General features: G+C 49.1%; 1 protein-coding gene across 3 annotated transcripts in view; it reads right to left on the bottom strand.

Moving 5' to 3' along the window:
- The window catches only part of WDR66 (WD repeat domain 66), a 114,038-nt gene that overhangs the window by 22,134 nt on the left and 77,685 nt on the right, over positions 1-14,219 (bottom strand). For 2 of the 3 annotated variants that reach the window (XM_025402109.1, XM_025402110.1), the window contains 4 exons: positions 11,026-11,140; positions 9,623-9,786; positions 2,524-2,614; positions 2,169-2,312 (listed from right to left, as the gene is read on the bottom strand). In XM_025402109.1, the coding sequence (XP_025257894.1) occupies positions 2,169-2,312; positions 2,524-2,614; positions 9,623-9,786; positions 11,026-11,140 (514 nt within the window). Of the gene's footprint in view, positions 1-2,168; positions 2,313-2,523; positions 2,615-6,096; positions 6,285-9,622; positions 9,787-11,025; positions 11,141-14,219 lie in introns of those variants that run through there. The other variant, XM_025402111.1, reaches the window with a different exon arrangement.

Raw genomic sequence — 14,219 nt, 5'->3', positions numbered from 1 at the left:
GAGTCTGGCTCTGTCGCCCGGGCTGGAGTGCAGTGGCCGGATCTCAGCTCACTGCAAGCTCCGCCTCCAGGGTTTACGCCATTCTCCTGCCTCAGCCTCCCGAGTAGCTGGGACTACAGGCGCCCGCCACCTCGCCCGGCTAGTTTTTTGTATTTTTTAGTAGAGACGGGGTTTCACCGTGTTAGCCAGGATGGTCTCGATCTTCTGACCTCGTGATCCGCCCGTCTCGGCCTCCCAAAGTGCTAGGATTACAGGCTTGAGCCACCGCGCCCGGCCTTTTTTTTTTTTTTTTGGAGACGGAGTCTCGCTCTGTTGCCCAAGCTGGAGTGCAGTGGCGCGATCTCGGCTCACTGCAAGCTCTGCCTCCCGGGTTCATGCCATTCTCCTGCCTCGCCCCCCAAGCAGCTGGGACTACAGGCGCCCGCCGCCACGCCCGGCTAATTTTTTGCATTTTTAGTAGAGACGGGGTTTCACCATGTTAGCCAGGATGGTATCGATCTCCTGACCTTGTGATCCACCCGCCTCAGCCTCCCAAAGTGCTGGGATTACAGGCGTGAGCCACTGCACTCGGCCTACATTTCAAGTCAGAAGAAACACAATCAATTGTACTTTATTTATTTATTAATTTTCTTGAGACAGGGTCTCGCTCTGCCTCCCAGGCTGGAGTGCAGTGGCACAATCATGGGCACTGAAGCCTCCACCTCCGGGGCTCAAGTGATCCTCCTGCCATGGCCTCCTGAGTAGCTGGAACCACAAGCACGGGCCACCACACTGAGCAATTGTTTTGGGGGGGATGGGGATAGAGATGGGATCTCCCTATGTTACCCTGGCTGCTCTCAAACTCCTGGGCTCAAGTGATCCTCCCGCCTTGGTATCCCAAAGTGTTTGGATTACAGGCGTGAGCTGCCACACCTGGCTTAACTGCACTTTAAACAATAGTTTACATGAGGAACATTTCCCTGAGATGCTTCTTGATGCTGCTTGGGGCTCCTTGCATCTGGGGGTGCTTTGGCGGCACGGTCATGAGGGATGACTGCACCCTCCGTGCTCCACAGCCCAGACAAGCACCCACCTCCCAAAGGTGCCCCATTAACACCTGCTAGGTTAAGAGCAACTAGACAGTGAGAATAACAATGATGATAATAACTCCCTCCCTTCCCTGAGCTCTTCCTGTGCACCCAGCACCATGCCCAGGGCTGCGTAGGCATCAATCCCCTCCTCAAATCCTATGAGGCTGGCCGGGCGCGGTCGCTCATGCCTGTAATCCCAGCACTTTGGGAGGTTGAGGCGGGGGGATCACTTGAGGTCAGGAGTTTGAGACCAGTCTAACCAATATGGTGAAACCCCATCTCTACCAAAAATACAAAAATTAGCCGGGCATGGTGGTGAGTGCCTGTAATCCCAGCTACTCAGAAGTCTGAGCCAGGAGAATCGCTTGAACCCAGGAGGTGGAGGTTGCAGTGAGCCAAGATTGTGCCACTGCAGTCCAACCTGGGCGACAAAGGAAGACTCCACCTCAAAAAAAGAGAAAAAAATCCTATGAGGCTGGTCCTCACTCAGCAAGGGGCAGGGCTGAGACGGCAGCCCTAGTCTGTCCAATTCAACACCATGGTTGCAAGACCCATGCTCTAACCAACATTGAATTTCCATGAGGAGCGTGCTTTTTAGAAACAGCATATCTTGGCCGGGCACAGTGGCTCACGCCTGTAATCCCAGCACTTTGGGGGGCCAAAGGGGGGATCATGAGGTCAGGAGATCGAGACCATCCTGGTTAACACAGTGAGGCTGGAACTAAAACAAAAATACAAAAAAATTAGCCGGGCGTGGTGGCGGGTGCCTATAGTCCCAGCTACTCAGGAGTTGAGGCAGGAGAATGGCGTGAACCCGGGAGGCGGAGCTTGCAGTGAGCCGAGATCGCACCACTGCACCCCAGCCTGGGCGACAGAGCAAGACTCTGTCTTTAAAAAAAAAAAAAAAAAAAAAAAAAGGCATATCTCTACCATAAGGCAGTTACTCAGGAGTGCATCTGAAATGCCCAGAACCGTCTTTCTGATCCATTTATGCAAGAAAAATGTGCAATTTTTGCTTTGACCTATAATGTTTGTTCCCAGAGGTTGTTTTTTATAAATAGCACATCCCGTTGCTGCTCTTGTTTTCATTCTCCCTACCTTCTCTTCAGATGGGTAAAAGCCAATTGCTCTCATGACAAAAGGAAGCTCCGACAGGCAAATGTATTCTGACACCTTTCTGGTCTCCATCGTGTCGATGCCTTGACTGCGGAGCTGAGAATAGTAGAAGTAGTCTTCTAGCTCCTACGTAGGAATAGGACAGAAACACAACACACGTTTAGGCTTAAGTCTGAAGGCATCCATGAACACTTCAAAGACATTTTCTAGAAAGTACATTTTAAGCTCAATGGGGGAACAAAGCTTCGGAATAAAGCAAGAAGGTTAACCCCGGGCACATTTGCTTTACAAACTTAACTCGATGTTACCAGGAAGTGTTTACTCTAGGGACAATTACCCTGTAGAATTTTCCTTCCCGGCCACCAGACAGCAGACCATAGAATGGGGTCAAGTCTTCACCCCCAAGAGAAACCGCTGCCTCCAGGACACTGGAACAACAACAGAAATGTCCCTATTAGAAAGCGCTCAAGCGTGAGCATGGCTCAGAAGGTGGTCTGCACAGCACTGCGGCCCTCTGAAGGGTATCACGGCACAGATACAGTGAGGGTCTCTACACACTTGTTAAGAAAAAGTCCTTTAAAATGAAACCAAAACCAGAAAATTCCATTTCAAGCGTGGAACTCAGAGGTAGAGGGCACCCGCCTTAATTATGGTGATATTCTCTCGGTGATGACAGGGCAGGTGCCTGGCAATTTGTCTGTAATCTTTGGGGAACACGTGTCTCCTGGGGGTGGGGGAGGCATCTGTGTTCTGAAACCACAATCCTCCCAGACAGAGGAGCCTTACCCAGAACTTTAGATCCACAAACGATCAGAGTCAAAAGAATGGGATATTGTACAAGTGGACTGCCAACACTAATTGCTTCCATAAAAACTCAGGAGACCACAGGGACCCATGCCAGTCAGATAAAAATAACCCTCTGCTCTCTACCACAAGGTCAGATTTTCCAAAAATAGGCCCTTTCAATGGTAAGAAAACCTACTTTTGTATGAGACCAACTTTGCCTCCTACAAAAGGCTAATCATCAGAAATCATTCTAATAATCCACTAACTGGATTATTGCTAATCGGGCGATTAGCCTCTTTGCTGTGACATCAAACACACCTCATGTAGACCACAGTGGGGAAGTGGGGAAGTGTCCAGAGTGTGGAGTCACACGGACATGTGTGCAAGTCCCGGCTCTGCCCCTGGCAAGCTGTGTGACTCTGGGGAGGTGACTTAACCTCCCTGGCATCAGTGTCCTCCATTATAAAATGAGAAGATTCTGCCTCGCAGCACTGTTGTAAGAATTAATAAATGCATACCCGGTATACTAGTCTGTTATCATGCTGCTAATAAAAACATAACTGAGACTGGGCAATTTACAAAAGAAAGAGGTTTATTGGACTTACAGTTTCATATGGCCGGGGACGCCTCACAATTATGGCAAAAGGTGAAAGGCATGTCTCACATGGCGGTGGCAAGAGAGAGAATGAGAGCCCAAGTGAATCGGGTTTCCCCTTATCAAACCATCAGATCTCATGAGACTTATTCACTACCATGAGAACAGCATAGGGGAAACTGCCCCCATGTTCCAACCATCTCCCACCAGGCCCCTCCCACAACATGCGGGAATTATAGTAGTGCAATTCAAGATGAGATTTGGGTGGAGGCACAGAGCCAAACCATATCATTCCACCCTGACCCCTCCCAAATCTCATGTCCTCATATTTCAAAACCAATCATGACTTCCCAACAGTCCCCCAAAGTCTTAACTCAATTCACATTCACTTAAAAGACCACAGTCCAAAGTCTCATCTGAGACAGGCAAGTCCCTTTCACCTGTAAAATCAAAAGCAAGTTAATTACTTCCTAGATAGAATGGAGATACAGGAATTGGGTAAATACAGCCATTCCAAATGGGAGGAATTGGCCAAAACAAAGGGGCTAGAGGCCCCATGCAAGTCCGAAATCCAGCAGGGCAGTCAAATCTTAAAGCTCCAAAATGATCTCCTTTGACTCCATGTCTTATATCCAGATCACGCTGAGGCAAGAGGTGGGTTCCCATGGTCTTGGGCAGTTCCATCCCTGTGGCTTTGCAGGGTACAGCCTCCCTCCTGGCTGCTTTCATGGGCTGGCATTGGGTGTCTATGACTTTTCCAGGCAAATGGTGCAAGCTATCAGTGGATCTACCATTCTGAGGTCTGGAGGATGGTGGCCCTGTTCTCACAGCTCCACTAGGCAGTGCCCCAGTAGAGACTCTGTGTGGGGCCTCTGACCCCACATTTCCCTTCCGCACTGCCCTAGCAGAGGTTCTCCATGAGGGCCCCAACAAACTTCTGCCTGGGCATCAAGGTGTTTCCATACATCTTCTGAAATCTAGGCAGAGGTTCCCAAACCCCAATTCTTGACTTCTGTGGACTTGCAGGCTCAGCACCACATGAAAGCTGCCAAGGCTTGGAGCTTGCACTCTCTGAAGCCACAGCCCGAGCTCTACATTGGCCCCTTTCAGCCATGACTGGAATAGCTGGGATGCAGGGCACCAAGTCCCTAAGCAGCACACAGCATGGGGACCCTGGGCTTGTCCCAATAAATCTGGTCAAAACAAAGGCCTCCAGGACTGTGATGGGAGGGGCTGCCATGAAGATGTCTGACATGCCCTGGAGACATTTTCCCCATTGTCTTGGGTATTAACATTTGGTTAGTGGTTACATATGCAAATTTCTGCAGCCGGCTTGGATTTCTCCTCAGAAAATGGGTTTTTCTTTTCTGTCACAGTCAAGCTGCAAATTTTCCTAATTTTAATGCTCTGCTTTCTTTATAAAACTGAATGCCTTTAACAGCACCCAAGTTACCTCCCGAATGCTTTGCTGCTTAGAAATTTCTTCCTCCAGAGGCCGGGAGTGGTGGCTCATGCCTGTAATCCCAGCACTTTGGGAGGCTGAGGCAGGTGATCATGAGGTCGGGAGATTGAGACCACCCTGGCTAACACGGTGAAACCCTTTCTCTACTAAAAATACAAAAAATTAGCCAAGTGTGGTGGCACACACCTGTGGTCCCAGCTACTCAGGAGGCTGAGGCAGGAGAATCGCTTGAACCCAGGAGGCAGAGGTTGCAGTGAGCCAAAATTGTGCCATTGCACTCCAGCCTGGGTGACAGAGCGAGACTCCATCTCAAAAAAAAAAAAAAAAAAAAAATTTCATCCACCAGATACCTTAAATCATCTCTCTCAAGTTCAAAGTTCCACAAATCTCTAGGGAAGGGGCAAAATGCCACCAGTCTCTCTGCTAAAACATAACAGAGTCACTTTTGCTCCAGTTCCCAACAAGTTCCTCATCTCCATCTGAGACCACCTCAACCTGGACCTTAGTCCATATCACTATCAGGCTTTTGGCTAAAGCCATTCAACAACTCTAGGAAGTTCCAAACTTTCCCACATCTTCCTGTCTTCTTCTGAGCCCTCCAAACTGTTCCAACCTCTGCGTGTTACCCAGTTCCAAAGTCACTTCCACGTTTTCAGGTATCTTTTCAGCAGTGCCCCATTCTACTGGTGCCAATGTGCTGTATTAGTCCATTTTCACGCTGCTGATAAAGACGTACCTGAGACTGCACAGTTTACAAAAGAAAGAGGGTTATTTGACTCACAGTTTCACATAGCTGAGGAGGCCTCACAATCATGGTGGAAGGTGAAAGGCACATCTCACATGGTGGTGGCAAGAGAGAATGAGAGCCAAGTGAAACAGGTTTCCCCTTATTGAACCATCAGATCTCATGAGACTTATTCACTACCACGAGAACAGCATGGGGGAACCACCCCCTAACCAGTCCAACTATCTCCCACCAGGTCCCTCCCACAACACATGGGAATTATCAGAGTACAATTCAAGATGAGATTTGGCTAGGAACACAGAGCCAAACCATATCACGAGGATTGGAGACAAAGTCCTTTATTTTCCTCCTGTAATGAATGTTTGTTAAGGTGTGGGGTGGACTTAGAAAGCCCTGGCTGTGAATCCCAGCCCCACTGCCTCCTCCATTGTTGGGCAGTCATCAGACCCCTTGGAGTTAGCTTCTTGATATGTTTGATGGGGATAATAGTGGTGCCCTCTCCCAGGATGGCTGAGGATGAAATCAGATGATGCATGGAACTCACTCAGTGTAGGCCCCGGCCCTGAGAAAACTCAGCACAAGTGGTTGGGATTATTGCGGCCGTGGAAAATGGGTATCGGTCGCACCTACACCTTTCTTAGGAAGAGTTTGCTACGCACTGTCCTGGGTCCTCTCACCGAGGCATGCATAAGCCCACGGGTTGGCTTAAGGTCTGAGGAACCTGGGTATTCTCCAGGGGTGCCTGAGGGCCCCTCCAGAAGGGCTGTGTCTTCCCCACTTCTCAGCTCGAATATTAGGCCGTGGAGGCAAGTGTCCAGCCGAGAGGGCTCCCTCTCTGTGGCCTCCAGGCCAGGCCCAGGTCCAATCCCGACAAGCTCTGTGAGTGGCAAGGCCACTTTTGCCATGTGACTCTGGAGCAGGGCCAGGTAAAGACCGGAAGTGACAGAGAGGAACCTGTCCCCACCAGGAGCCCCTGAGGGGAAAGGCTGGCAAGAGCACCTGGTCTTGGAACAGCCTGCGGCTCCCGCCCTGGTGTTCAGAGTTCCACTACATCCCCTGCCTCCTGGCCACCATCAACTGACCCCAGAGGGGACCGGGGGCTGCACTGGGATTTCTCCAACCCACGCTGGGAAAGAGACGCCCTCTGTCTGTGGTGAGAGTTCTAATTTGTGAAATCTGGGAACTGTGGGCGGTCATCTTCCTGCTGAGTAAGGAAACCCAGTTCTGCAGAGAATGAAGCCAACAGCAGGGCCGAGAGGACAGCAAGTGCTGTGGGCACAAGTGTGCCGCTGTCCATGACCTTCCTGCAGTGTAGCTACATGTGATCCCAATGACCTTCTCATATGTTCCCTTTTGCCTAATTTGTGTTTCTAACACTTGCAACAGAAAAGAGGTCATTAGGGCAGAAAAGGGAAATGACACTTACTGAAAACCTGCTCTGTGCCCAGCAATCCACACAGTACTTCTGGGAAGGAGCTAGAGTTCTCAGCCCTGTGGCAAGCACACAGTAGGTGCTCTGTCAACGCTCTCTGCAGGAGGCGGAGGAGGAATGGTCTCAACTTGGTGGGAGGAGTCCCATTTAACAGCTGGAGGAACTGAGGCTCCAAGAAGTGAAGGGACTTGGCTGGCGTCATCCAGCAAGCAGGTAGTGACTAGCTAGGATTCAAATCAGGGTCTCTCTGCTCTTGGCTGAGCAGGGCAGCAGGATGACAGGAGGCAGGGAGGCTGAGCACAAAGAAGTAATGAGGGATTTTGAAACAGATGCCAGACAAGGAGAGGAGAAAGGGTGGCATGCTAGCACAGAGGGGCAGAAGAAGGGGAGTGCGGAATGAACCCTGAGAGAGGGATGGAAGGGGCTCTCCTGGGGCAGAAGTGCCATAGACTGTGATGGTAGCAGTTGGGGCCAAGGGGGGCACTGACTGAAATGATCGAACGTGAGGGGATTTATCATTTTTATCTCCCCTACAACTCATCGTCAGTAACTCTAGTAGGAAATTTTGTTGGTTACTTGTTTAGGTTTTTACATTTCTTTCCGTTAGTGAAGTGCTGATCATATTAAGTCACCAGAAGCAGCAATGAAGTGCTAATTAGTTTATAATAATCCTTTGTCCCCACCACAGATTAAACTGAAATTCTCAGAAGCCTGGACTCTGGCCAGGCGAAAGCTATTGGAAAGCAGAGACCTTTTTTTCTTTTTCTTAAATTTCTACCATTCCAGATCCCAAGACGACTGAGAAGAAAACAAACATTTTAGACTGTTCTAGCCAGGTGCAGTGGCTCACATCTGTAATCCCAACACTTTGGGTGGCCAAGGCTTGAGCCCATGAGTTCAAGACCAGCCTAGGCTTGGTGAGACTCTCTATCAACAAAAAAATAATTTTTTAAAAGTTAGCCAGGCACAGTGGCATGTGCCTGTGGTCCCAGCTACTCAGGAGGCTGAGGCAGGAGAATCGTTTGAGCCCAGGAGTTCGAGGCTGCAGTGAGCCACGATCACTCGTCTGTACTACAGCCCGAGTGACCGACTCAGACCCTGTCTCAACAACAACAAATAGAAAGGAAGGTTCTGCTTGTCCCCACAAGGTGTGCCTTGTCCCCATGGTTCCAGGCAACAAGCCAGGGAGCAAGGAACCAGGCAGCCATCCTGAGGCCGTGATCCCTTTTCAATGGGAGAGTTCACCTCCAGCTCCTAAATCCCCAAGTTCCCATGACCTGTTCTCTCAGGTGAAGGCGGGGTGGAAGTCAGAGCTGCAAGTGCAATCTCAAACACCGTGGTTCCAAAGCAGATTTAACTGGCTATTTTTGCTCATATTCAGGTTAAGAGTAGAAGCTTCAATATCCGCCATAAAAAGAAAGATGTGCACTTGGCAGATGGCAGGGGGTACACTGTGCTGGCAGCCAGGAATCAGGTTTGTTCTGTGAGGAAGGAAGGTGCCTCTGAGCTGTTTTTGCTCCTCAACGTCACACTGCCAGGAGAGAGGCCCAGGCGAGCCACAGGCAGCGCAGGGACTTGGAGAAGTGGTCAGGAACAGGAACCGGCTGCCACGTGGTTGACTCTGCCCTGCGGCAGCACGCTGAATTTGGGTAGATGAGAGGACAGTGTGGGTGCTTGTCCCCTCTTTATTAGGGAAGATCCTGAGCTCATAAGCAAATGCCCTTACAGGAAGAAGAGAAGAAAGGAAATCATTCACTTGCTGAGTACTTTGCTCTGTGCTAGGCGCTTTTCCCATATTAAACTACCTGATCTTTACAGGGATCCTACAGAAGTCCCTATTATCACCCCACTTCGCAGGCAAGGACTCTAAAGATCAGGGACATTAAGAAGCTTGCCCTAGGCCCCATAGCCAGTAGAGAGTGGCCCCATATTCAAACTCATATTACCCCTTTCACCTCAAAGTCCACATACTCTCCAATGTTCAACTCTAGAATTCTCCAGCCTTGCCTCAGGCAGAGGTTCTCCGTTCAGAGCAGGGAGGATGAGAGGAGGAGCCGAAAATACCCACGTCAAATGATCCTCTTACTATTTCCGTAGTGCATGCTTTGGAGGGTCAGCCTAGATCTTTCTAGCAGGTGTGGCTATGCAGAGCAGAGGGAGAAGCATTTGAGGGAGCAGGGGTGACCCCAAGGTGCTGTCACATTGCCTGAACTGCAAACACCATTGGTCCATGGAACAGGACAGTAACCCCCATCTGCAGAGTAATGTGAGCCATGCCACTGGGGAGCAACCTGAGGGCCAGGCCCTGTGACATCCTAGCACAGTACCTGGCACACAGTAGGGTTCAGTGTCTATCACTGTCGCTGAGTGAAACAGAGTTTACACTTGGTACCTTCCTTCTCGCCCCGTCGTGTACCTTAAGGTGATTTTCCACTGCACCACAGAGCGATCGTGCCCTCCTGCGGTGAAGGCGTAGCGGCCATCATAGGAAATGGCCATGCCAGCCACCCCGTTTGGGTGACAAACAATAGCAGATGTCTTATGTGGATTGCCGTCAACTGGTAAGATCTGAAGTCCAACCTAGAAAGGAACACATAATTGGATATTCAGACTCAGGTAGCTGGGCCCGAGAGGCCTGGCACATTCACATGTCACCTCCAGATCTGTGTGCCAGAAGGACCTGTGTGTCTGGACCCATCTCTGAGGGTGAGAGCCACATATAATGTAGCTGGGCATCCACACACACCAGCCCTGGTAGGGGCCCCTCGCACAGCTCTAACAGATACACAGAAGGGAAGCTTTCCTCCCTGCCTTCATAGTCAGTTGTCCCAGGTTTTCCAGAATAAATCTCACAACCTATGACTTTACACTTTTTTTTTGAGACAGAGTCTGGCTTTGTCGCCCAGGCTGGAGTGCAGTGGCGCAATCTCGGTTCACTGCAAGCTCCGCCTCCCGGTTCACGCCATTCTCTTGCCTCAGCCTCCCGAGGAGCTGGGACTACAGGCGCCCGCCACCACGCCCGGCTAATTTTTTGTATTTTTAGTAGAGATGGGGTTTCACCATGTTAGCCAGGATGGTCTCGATCTCCTGACCTCATGATCCACCCGCCTTGGCCTCCTGAAGTGCTGGAATTACAGGATTACACCACGCCCAGCCCCACTTTACACTTTTCAGTGTAGATTATTCATTAAACATACAACAAAGTGCAACTAATTTGCATTTTTTTTTTTTTTAGACGGAGTCTTGCTCTGTCGCCCAGGCTGGAGTACAGTGGCGCAATCTCGGCTCACTGCAAACTCTGCCTCCCGGGCTCACGCCATTCTCCTGCCTCACCCTCCCGAGTAGCTGGGACTACAGGCATGTGCCACCATGCCCGGCTAATTTTTTTTGTATTTTTAGTAGAGACGGGGTTTCACCGTGTTAGCCAGGATGGTCTTGATTTCCTGACCTCGTGATCCGCCCGCCTCAGCCTCCCAAAGTGCTGGAAGTGCTGGGATTACAGGTGTGAGCCACTGCGCCCAGCCAATTTGCATATTTTTATAAGAGTTTTTCCACATAAATAAATACGAAGGAAAATCCTTTGGTGGCCCATGTATCTTCACTGGGAATAGAGAAAATGCAGTAACTCTGCTCAGAAATGTCTCCCAAGAGTCTTCCTAACTCATCAAGGGCAATTTTCAGTATCACAGCTGACCGGGGTGGAAGCAGTTGGGCTTGGCTGTAAACCCAGAACTCCCTGAGTCTCGTGATCTTCGGTAATGACTGCTGCTCATGACACACAGAGTCAACCCCCAGAGCTGGAGAAGAGAGTGCTGTTACCTTGTCTCTGTTAATAAACACCAAGTAGCGTTTCTGTAGCTCTGCCATGCTTCTCACTGGGAGGACTTGTGTTTGCTCAATAGGGGAACCATAAGCTGGCCCCATAAGCGTCTTTCTGAAGGCAAAAAGAGAAAGAGTTTTTAAAATTCCACAAATCTCAACATAGGTTTTAAGATTCTTTGGTCAGGCTGGGCGCAGTGGCTCACGCCTGTAATCCCAGCACTTTGGGAGGCCGAGGCAGGCAGATCACAAGATCAGGAGTTTGAGACCAGCCTGGCCAATATGGTGAAACTCCGTCTCTACTAAAAATACAAAAATTAGCTAGACATGGTGGCGGGCGCCTGCAATCCCAGCTACTCGGGAGGTTGAGACAGGAAAATCACTTGAACCCAGGAGGTGGAGGTTGCAGTGAGCCAAGATTGCGCCACTGCACTCCAGCTTAGGTGACAAAGTGAGACTCCGTCTCAAAAAAAAAAAAGACTCTTTGGTCATGGATGGGGCATGGTGGCTCACGCCTGTAATCCCAGTACTTTGGGAGGCCGAGGCAGGCGGATCAACTGAGGTCAGGAGTTCAAGACAAGCCTGGCCAACATGGTGAAACACCGTCTCTACTAAAAAAAAAATTAGCCAGGTGTAGTGGTGCGCACCTGTAGTCCCAGCTACTCAGGAGGCTGAGGCATGAGAATCGCTTGAACCTGGGAGGTGGAGGTTGTAGTGAGTGAAATCATGCTACTGCACTTCATTTTGGGCGACAGAGCAAGACTCCATCGAAAGGAAGAAGGAAAAGAAAAGAGAAAAGAGAGGCGAAGCGAAGAGAATAGTTGAGTTTTAAAAATTCCATAAATCTCAACATAGGTTTTAAGACTCTGGTCCTGGGCAGAACACAGTGGCTGATGCCCATAATCCCAGCACTGTGGGAGGCTAAGGTGGGAGGATTGCTTGGGGTTAGGAGTTCGAGTCCAGCCTGGGCAATACAGTAGTTTCCTGTCTCTACGAAAAATTAGCCTGGCTTGGTGGCCTGAGGCTGAGGTGGGAGCATTGTTTGAGCCTGGGAGGTCGAGGCTGCAGTGAGCCAGTGAGCCGAGATCATGCCACTGCACTCCAGCCTGGGCAACAGAGTGAGACTCTGCCTCAAAAAAAAAAAAAAAGAAGAAGAAGAAGGAGAAAATCTATATCTCCACATTGCTGCACCCTATCCCAAGATAATCATGAGTAATAGTTTGGTGTATATGACTCAAGAATTTCTTTTGTAATTATAATTTTATATAAAAATAGAATTATGCTATTCATGTTTCATTGGTAATTTGCTTTATCTCATATTACATCTTTGAGATATTTCCATGTCATTACACAGAGAGCTGTCTTACTCTTTCTCTTTTCTTCTTTTCTAAAAGCAGCATCGTGTTCCAGTGTACTGACAAGCCATCGTTTAACTAATCCCCTATTAATGGGCATTTGGATTGTTTCCATTTTTAAAAATATTTTCAAACAAGACATCCTTTTACTTATGTCTTGGCATACTGTGTGAGTACTTCTGTGGGCTACATTCCTAGAAGTCAGAAGATATGATAAAATTTAATAGAGGGTGACAAATTGCTTTCCCAAAAGGTTACACTGATTCACACCCGCCCCCAGCAGTGGATGAGAGTGCCCGTTTCCCTAGCCTCTTGCCAACGCTAAGCACTATCAATCATTTTTATCTTTGCTAATCTGATTGGTGAAAAAATGATATCTTGTTTTCATTTGCATCTTTGACATGCTAGTGAGCATCTGCTCATAGGTTTATTGGCCTTTTCCTGTGAACTGCCTTTTCATGTTCTTTCAAATATTTTTTAAATGCATTTTTAAATTCTTTTGGATTTATCATGAAAAGACAATTCCTTCCCAATTAAGCCACGGTTATGAGGCTTCCTTATTCCTACAGCTTAAAAGATGCTTTATTCAAGGGCTTTTATTCTGGAATGATGGAAATGCTCTGAAGCTAGAGTGGGGGTTACACAGCACTGTGAGTACTAAATGCCATGGAACTGTTTCTTTCTTTTTTTTTCTTTTTTTTAAGACAGAGTCTTGCTCTGTCACCCAGGCTGGAGTAAAGTGGTTGGTGCAATCCCGCCTCACTGCAAACTCCACCTCCCGGGTTCAAGCGATTCTCCTGCTTCAGCCTCCAGAGTAGCTGGGATTACAGGCCGCCTGCCACCATGCCCGGCTAATTTTGTAGTTTTAGTAGAGATGAGGTTTCACCATGTTGGCCAGGCTGGTCTCGAACTCCTGACCTCAGGTGATCCACCCACCTCGGTCCCTCCCAAAGTGCTGGGATTACAGGCGTTCGCCACCGTGCCCAGCTGAACTGTTCACTTTCAAATGGTTCATTTTATGTTACATAAGTATCACCTTGATAAATTTTTTTAAGCTGCTTTATGCTAATTTCAGATTGATCAATAGGCAGAAGCTCCCAACTCTGTGTCTAAAAGTCCCTCCTGCCTCTTTCCTCCAGTGAATGACTATTAGCAGGAACTTCAGGCCCGAGGTCTGCCAGCCCTCATTCTCCAGCTCTGCCAGTTCAGTGTCTTAGGACTGCGCATATCCGAGAGATATTCTTTGTCCAAAAAGTATGTGTTCATTAAAAACTATGCACAATGACTCTGAAGTCTTTCTAAAGTTCCTCTTTACACATGCTTTCGAGTGTTTTAATCGCTTAAGAAAATTGTCCTGGATTTCTCTCTCTACCATAAAACATGGCATTTCTCAGTCATGTTTTCTTGTGCCTTCTGGGAAAGAACTGTTTAAAACAACAACAACGACAACAAAACATCGCAGGTAGTCCTGGCCTTTTGAGGACCTGTCTTATCTGAGATACATTTCAAAACCATGATAGTCCTCAAGCCTGAGCCAGCTGCGGCCAGTTCCCCGACTTCCTTCTTCCGGTGGTGGTGGCAGTGGCAGTGGCAGTGGCATTGGTGGCGGCTGTGGTGGATCACTGAAACATTCTCCCTTCCAACTTCTTCAGTGGGAGAATACTTAGCAGGGCTGTGGACGAGGGAACGGGATGACGGTGTTTGTTGTGACGGCTCACGGGCCGAAGCACAGGGGCCCACGGGCCTGCGCAGGATGGTGTCAGGAGGGAGGAGACGCCGGTCTAGGATGCTGGGCGGTGGATGCCCTGCTCCCCAGATGCGGACGCCCTGCTCCCCCGC

The sequence above is a fragment of the Theropithecus gelada genome, chromosome 11 (assembly GCF_003255815.1).
Source record: "Theropithecus gelada isolate Dixy chromosome 11, Tgel_1.0, whole genome shotgun sequence".
In the NCBI taxonomy this organism is placed as follows: Eukaryota; Metazoa; Chordata; class Mammalia; order Primates; family Cercopithecidae; genus Theropithecus; species Theropithecus gelada.
This window is presented reverse-complemented; position numbering and strand designations above follow the sequence as displayed.